This window comes from Primulina eburnea, chromosome 1 (assembly GCF_022965805.1).
Source record: "Primulina eburnea isolate SZY01 chromosome 1, ASM2296580v1, whole genome shotgun sequence".
In the NCBI taxonomy this organism is placed as follows: domain Eukaryota; kingdom Viridiplantae; phylum Streptophyta; class Magnoliopsida; order Lamiales; family Gesneriaceae; genus Primulina; species Primulina eburnea.
In genome coordinates, this window is record NC_133101.1 from 4,073,535 (window position 1) to 4,081,250 (window position 7,716).

At 35.5% G+C, this 7,716-nt stretch overlaps 1 protein-coding gene across 2 annotated transcripts; it reads left to right on the forward strand.

Moving 5' to 3' along the window:
• Positions 1–418: 418 nt before the first annotated feature.
• Positions 419–3,082, forward strand: LOC140823019 (salicylate carboxymethyltransferase-like). Of its 2 annotated transcripts, XM_073184082.1 has the most exons (5): positions 419–569; positions 726–878; positions 975–1,142; positions 1,246–1,503; positions 2,572–3,082. In XM_073184082.1, the coding sequence occupies exons 1-5, from the start codon at positions 495–497 to the stop codon at positions 2,926–2,928; spliced, it is 1,011 nt and encodes a 336-aa protein (XP_073040183.1). In that variant the 5' UTR covers positions 419–494; the 3' UTR covers positions 2,929–3,082. The 2 variants fall into 2 exon arrangements, with proteins under 2 accessions (XP_073040183.1, XP_073040174.1); XM_073184073.1 differs by having other exon boundaries at positions 726–1,142.
• Positions 3,083–7,716: the final 4,634 nt, after the last annotated feature.

Below are 7,716 nucleotides of genomic sequence, written 5' to 3' on the forward strand. Positions count from 1 at the left end.
GTTACTTTGCACATGCCATGCGTGTGTGTATAATTTTTTATCATTATTGATGGACTAAAGTGAAATTCGACAAATTATGGAGGGATTAAATTGATATTTGAATGTTTAAAATAAAAATAAAAATAAAAGTTTGTGTTGTAATTTTAAAAAAACAAAAAACAAAAATAAGGGTAAAATTGGAAAAAAGTTGGTGTCCTCAAAGGTAGTTATTCTAAGGCCCTCACACTTAATATAATAGTATAGATAATAGTATAGATATATATTTTTGAATAATTTGTTTTCCATTTATTGGATCATCGATTTTAATAATATGGTAGCAATCATCTCCCTTTTTAATGAATTTTATTACATACTTTTGAAATTCTAACAATTTGATTTTCAATCGCTTATTCCCCCATGGAACATCCGCCTATAAATAACTCATTCCCTCCTCCTTCCAATTTATCAAAACGAAAGAAACAAGAGAGAAATTATATATATAAATCAAGAATAAAATGGAAGTAAAGCAAGTGCTTCACATGAATGGAGGTTTGGGAGACACCAGTTACGCCAATAACTCCTTGCTTCAGGTACATGAAATTCTTCATCCAAAATCTGTCACCCCATTTTTCTAAATAAATATCGAATAAAATGCGATTTCGTTCTAAATTTGAAAACCCCATTTCAGCATAATTTAAGAATCAAATAGCTTGTGATCAAGTTAACTTTGGCATGCATGAGTGCAGAGAAAGGTGATATCCATGACAAAGCCGATAACAGAGGAAGCCATAACTGAACTTTACATCAGTATGAATGCCCCCAAGAACTTGTGCATGGCTGAATTGGGTTGTTCCAGCGGACCAAATACGATGGTTGTCGCGACGGAGCTTGTCAAAATGGTTCTCAAATTATGCCGAACACTCGGCCAGCAGCCTCCTGAGTTTCAGATACATTTGAATGATCTGAACGGGAATGACTTCAACTCCATTTTCCAGGTCCATTTGCCTATGTTTCAACTGGAGTTACAAGATCACGAAACGAGTCGGGGCCGAGTCAGTCCATGCTTTGTGTCTGCGGTTCCTGGATCATTTTATGGCAGGCTTTTTCCTTCGCGCACTCTGCATTTTATCCATTCCTCTTATAGTCTTATGTGGCTTTCCAAGGTTCGATTCGAACCCATGAAACATTTAAATATCAACAAGCCGGAACCGTGATCCCTTGATATATATAATTTCCAACTGTTTAATATATATATTTTTTAATCAGATTCCAAAAGAGGTGGAATTACTGAACAAAGATAATATTTACATGGCTAGTGCAAGCCCACGACAGGTGATCGATGCATACTACAATCAATTTCGAACAGATTTTTCGACTTTCCTCAGGTGCCGTTCGGAGGAAGTAGTATCCGGTGGAAGAATGGTGTTAACTATTCTGGGTAGGAAAAGTGAGGATGCTTGTAGCAAGGATTGCTGCTATCTTTGGGAGCTGCTGGCCCTCGCTCTCAAACAAATGGTAGCTGAGGTACGTATCTATTAAAGTTACAATTAAATTCTTAATTGTAATAACTTTATAAGCATGAATAATTGGCGAAAAACAAAATGTAAAGAACGTGAGAGCTATATCCTGCCGCAAATTTAGGCCAACCAATTTCAGTAGAACAAGGGATAACAAAAAAAAATGAAAAATCCCACAAATATTCTCGTATAAAATAACATGGCATATATAGAACATTAAATTTCGTGTGGAAAGGGAGCATACATGAGGACTATATGAAGGTGTAACTGATTATTCAAGAAATTTGGATTGCTCATTTCATGAGATATGAACGAAATAGTTGTTATCGGAGCTCGTCCATCAAATTCTCACGTCTGCAAACCGTCGTTAGAACGGCTTGGGACATGCCAAAGCAAAAGAGGGACGAATAACGGGACATCTTGTGGTAATTTATGACAGAAACCTCTTATATCAATTTGGATTGACTAAGTTTTGTACAAGTCCTTGAAAGTTCATTATCTAAAGTCTCATCCATGGTTCGCCGGAACGGTTGCGGTGTTTGGAACAGCAACCACCGTTTCAGTTCCAATGTTATGTTGCGAAACGGTTGCGGAACGGTCACGAATTTATAAAAAAAATTAAAACTTTCAGAAATTAGTAAAAACAACACAAATATTACTAGCCTTAATAATATTCTATTATAAATACATATGAATAAATTAATTAAATAGTTTACTATTTTTAAGTAGATGCTGTCATAATTTCAATTTTATGTTTTGAACTTAGATGAAGAAATAATGAATAAATTAGGAAAGTTAAAAATAACACAAAAATATAAAAATGTAAATACTTAAAACAAGCCACATAAAATATCAAAAAATTGGATAAAAACCGTTCCGTTCCACCGACCCGTTCTGTTCCACCGACATATCGCTGATATATCACCGATATATTGCGAAAAACGGCGTTACGAAGCATCGAACGTTTTTGCCCGGAACTTTGACTCGATGAATGCCGTTCTCGTTCCGAAACGGCCGTTCCAGCGAACCATGGACTCTCATCCCATGCACATGAATATCTGATTTTTCTACATAGGGAGTGATAGAAGAAGAAAAGCTGCAGTCTTTCAACATCCCTCAATACACACCATCCCCCACAGAAGTGAGGAAAGAGGTCGAGAAGGAAGGCAGCTTCAGCATCGACCACCTAGAGACGTTGGAAATCCCGTGGGCCGCCTGCGGCAAAGGTCATTATCCCGCCGGGGCCGAGGACAGGTACTACGATGTGGGCAGTTGCATGAGATCCGTGGTGGAACCATTACTAGTCCAACACTTTGGAGCATCCACAATGGATCCATTATTCGACAAGTACAGCAAAATCCTCTGCCATCGCATGGCTAATGGAGAGGAGGCCAAATTTGTCAGTGTCACTGTCTCCATGACAAGAATTTAAAGAGTACTGTACATATATTATTACGATATATGTGTTAGTGTGTGATCCACCTTTGGTCCTCTCAGCTTTTCTCTGCCTTTCGAGTGGTTAAAAGTATCTTTTATGTTGTATTGTTTTGTTCACTGAGCGAGTGGAAAAATTTAATATTCAAATATTTGAAAGCTTTGTGTTTACCATCACAAGACTGGCAGATTTTATCTAAATAGAAGACAGGCATGTGCATTGCACTTGTGGATCATATAAAGATGGAACATGAACCTACAACAATGGAGTGGAAATGTCATTTCAAAAAAATGGAAATTAAATTTAAATTTCATTCTTAAAAAATAGTAATTAAATTTTTCATTCTAAATAATAGTAGCTATTTCCAATTTTTTTTTTCGATTTATTGTAGAAGTAATTAATAGCTAAGGGAAAAAACAAAAAAAATTTAAATAATTCACAATTCAAACTTATATATATGATAAATTTTATTTTTCGTTGAAATAATTAATAGCTAGGGTAAAAAAAACAAAAAATATTGATGTAAATTGACAATCCAAACTCATATTTATGATAAATTTTATTTTTCTTCAATTTAGTTTAGATTCTATTAATCAATACAAAAATATCTCAACAACCAACAATTTATTGACTAGAATTGATATCAGATTTGTACGGTGGTTGATTGTAAATTATTGGAATTGGTATAGGGTATGGTATTACCAGTATTGCAAAGATTATACTGCTGTACCGTCAGAAATTGATTAAACAGAGATGTTGTGATTTGATTAAAATGTTGATGCATAATATTGATATTGTCATTGCCAGATTGAACAGTGATAGACTTTGAATCAAGACTTTGATTGTATCAGATCGACAGCAAGAAAGGTATAAATAAATGTTGATTCAGGATTGCACAACTCAAGTGAGGTTTGACTTGAATTTCCCTAAATCACATACTTTATTTTATTGCATTGATATTTGCAGGTTATCAGATTGATATGTTAATATATTGACTTAGAGCAGAGTCAGAGTCCGAGTCTAGGGCAGACCAGCCTAGCTAGAGCAGAACCGCCGAGTCTTTCTCAGAACCGATAAGACTCTAGACTTACGGTGTATCGATGAGCTTTAGATGTAGATCGACGTCTATCGTAGACACTCGATACAGCATACCAAAGTCTAAATTAGATTGGGATCCCTAGATTTGAGATAAGATAAGATTAGATCACGAGTCATTGATTCATGTAGTCAGATTAGATACATGTTTTGATGTTTGTTTATGCTTTTATATATGTTTTATATGATTGCATTTAATACATTGTTTATACTAGGATATTTATATCTCACCAGAGTTATCCGGCTGTTGTCTTGTTTTGTATGTGTGCATGGCAACAGGTGGGACAGGTACAGGGTCACAGAGGTGAAGAATGATCGAGTAGAGTGGAGACTACGGACTTGGACTAGAGATAGGGTTTAAACACTTGAGAGTTAGTTGTTGAACCTGAGATGTGTATGATTGTATATTGTATCAGATTTATACTTTTGTACTGATATGTATAGGAGTTTGATTCCATTACCTTCCGTATTTAAAAAAAAAATTTAGACCCTGTTTATTATAATTGATTAGATTAGTCTCAATGACGATTTAAAAGATGATTAGCGTTCGGGTCCCCACAATAGTAACATCACAATTTTATAAAAAAACAAACAAAAAACATATATTTATTATTGTTACCATTTTGAATTTTATTAAAGCTATAAGTTTTTTTTAGAAAATGGATTATTACTATTATTTTAAATTCATTAAAGATAGTAACATCACAATTTTATTACAAACAAACAAAAAGCATATATTTATTATTGTTATCATTTTGAATTTTATTATAGATATAAATTTTTTCAGAAAATGGATCATTACTATTATTTTAAATTCATTAAAGATATATTTTTTTAAAAAAAAAAATAGAGTGCAAATGTCATTTCAAAAAATAAAAATAATTTTAAATTTCATTCTAAAAATAGTAACTAAATTTTTCATTCTAAAAAATGGTAGCTTGTTGGGTGCAATAATTGTCTTTACTTGGTAGAGCGGTCAAAAACCGTGGTGTTTGAGCTACTTTGCGGTTTAAAAGATTTGAGTTGCATCATTACCACCAGCTATAGCTTTTGGTAAAGCGACAAGCGCTCGGCCCTACAATTGGTATCAGAGCCAAGGTTTCGAGTTCGATTCCCATTGATTGCAAGAAGTGCAATTATTGGGAGGGAGATTGATTGTCATTGTTTGGTAGAGCGATCGAACCGTGATGCTTGAGCTGATGTGCGGTTTAAAATATTTGAGTTGCACATTACCACCAGCTATAGCTTTTGATAAAACAGCAAGCGCTTGATCCTACATAGCTAAATTTCAATTTGTTCGATTATTGTAGAAGTAATTGATAGCTAGGGAAAAAACAAAAAACATTGATGTAAATTCACGATCCAAACTCAGATATATGATAAATTTATTTTTCTTCAATTTAGTTTAGATTCCCTTCAAGGCAAAAACTTGTGTGAGACGGTTATTTGGAGTCTTCTTACAATTTTTAAAGTTTAATTGCCTTCAAGTGCCAACATAACTTGTGAATATGCTTTAAGACGGTTACGAGAATCGGAGACCGGAGAATTTTCAGGAAAAAAACTATTTTATTACATGATTAATTTTTATTAATTAAAATAAGATGTTTTAAAGGTATTTTTCAAGAATTAGGATTTATTGGGTATTTTTACCCGCATGATTTTATTTTTAACAGTACGCAAATTTTATCGAATCGGGGGACGTTTTGAGGTTTCGGCTAATGTTTTCAAAATCTTTCCAACACGAAATATTTTTCGGGAGTACGTTTGGACTTAATGGGCCTACTTTTAGGCTTGTTGGGCTTAATTAGATTTTAAAACCTCTAATCGTTATTTTAAAGCCCATTATCTATGTATCTATTTAATTAACTCTTAAGTACCCATTAATCTAAACCTACCCCACTCCGATAATTGAACCAGCCGACACCAACCACTCATATCCTTTTCCCATCAGTTTCCTCACAAGCAACCTCAAGGCTTCATCGGTCTCACCATTTCTTCAAAGGAAAAATCATCCCGGGTCTCCATTGCATCGTTCTTGTTCTTCAATCGTTAAGGCACGCATGTATCACCCTTTTCTCTTCATACACGCTAATAGTATACTGATCTTTATGAAAATTCATGAAAGTTTATTGATCCAGCCTTGTACATGCACGATTTTCGGTTTTTCTGTGAGTGTTTGCATTTTTCGGTTGTTGCTCATAATTTTGATGATATGTTGTGCAAAGGGCTGCCATTTTCTTACTGAGAAGGGGCTGTGTGAAGTGGGTTTAGTGCTGTCAATATTGCTGGATATCTCGATCTGTTCCTGTTGGTGTGTAGGGTCGATGGTGTGGTGGCTTAGAGTCACGTTTTTTGGTAGGGAATGGGGGAGAGGCCGAGCCGACGGTGTGAGGGCTGAACCAAGCCCTGGACCAGGCCCTGCTAGGTTTGAGACACGGTTTAGTGAGGCTTGAGCCATGCTGAAAACAAGGGAACGATCGAACAAGCTAGGGAGAAGCATTTTGGTCTCGGTAGGAAGCTTGTTGCGTCTTCTTAATTCCTAGTGGTTGGGAGCGTGCAGGGGGTCACTGGATTGGTTTTGTTAGGTGCATGAGGGTCTGATCGAGGTCCTTAGTAGGCTGGTTCATGGCTGGAGAATCGATTTAGCTTGGGACGTGAGTTGTTGGGAGATAAATGCACATGAGGTGTGGTAATGGGATAGGACCGAGAGTTACTGTCAAGTTCTGAAAATTTTCAGCCATGGATTAACATCTTAATGACATGGTTTTGGGACCTATTAAGTTTTTTTAAAATATGGTAAAAAGTAGGAGAAAATTTGGTTAGATTTTGGGTCGATTCGGGTTAAAACCGGGACCCTGGCCGAAGTTTTAAAACGAATTAGATAAGTTGTGTTATGGGCTCAAGTTTACGTCTAGGAATGCTTATAATTACGTTTTTGGGACATTTTAAGGAGTTTGGTTAGTTTCGGGTCAATTTTAGAAGTCTAGGGGTGAAACGATAATTTTCGGGTTTCCAAGGGCAAAATGGTCATTTTGCACCCGGGGTGAGATTTTGGTCTTGGCAGCGCCCTATGCACAAATATATGATATTTTAAATGTTTATGCATCGTTTTTATGATTTCTACTCAATTATGATAAATACGTTGTATGCTTGGTTTAAAAGAAAAGTTAAGCATACGCATGTTTTCTTAAGTGATGAAAATGATGATATTTTTTTGAATGATGGGAATTGGTTGTGACTGACGATGTATATGTATACGATGACATGAGATATGATGAGCTGAGGCCCGGGCTCAGTGGGCGGGTAATGCTGTCGCTGATGTCCCCCGCCGCCGGGTACCACGGTTTTTATAGATGGATCCATCGATAGAGCTGATACGATAGAGCTGATACGAAAGTCACAACTAATGAACTGAATTCAATTAAAAAGAAAATGTATACGTATATGATGACATGAGATGACATGCTTTAATACGATATGATTTTACACGACACGTTTAAGTATATGATAACATGCGATGACATGTTTTGACACGTATATGATGATATGAGATGACATGATTTGACACGACATGATTTTATAGGACATGTTTATAGTCATGTTTCAAAGTTCATGAAAGGTGTGTTGGCATTATGATTTTACACGAAACTTTTACGTATATGATGACATGAAATGCTTTAATACGATATG

Excerpts from the sequence above, each read along its gene's own strand:
- LOC140823019 (XM_073184073.1), top strand. The coding sequence starts at position 495 with ATGGAAGTAAAGCAAGTGCTTCACATGAATGGAGGTTTGGGAGACACC. Across the intron at positions 570-725 it reads CCAATAACTCCTTGCTTCAG|AGAAAGGTGATATCCATGAC; the intron begins GTACATGAAATT and ends GCATGAGTGCAG. Across the intron at positions 1,143-1,245 it reads GTCTTATGTGGCTTTCCAAG|ATTCCAAAAGAGGTGGAATT; the intron begins GTTCGATTCGAA and ends TTTTTTAATCAG.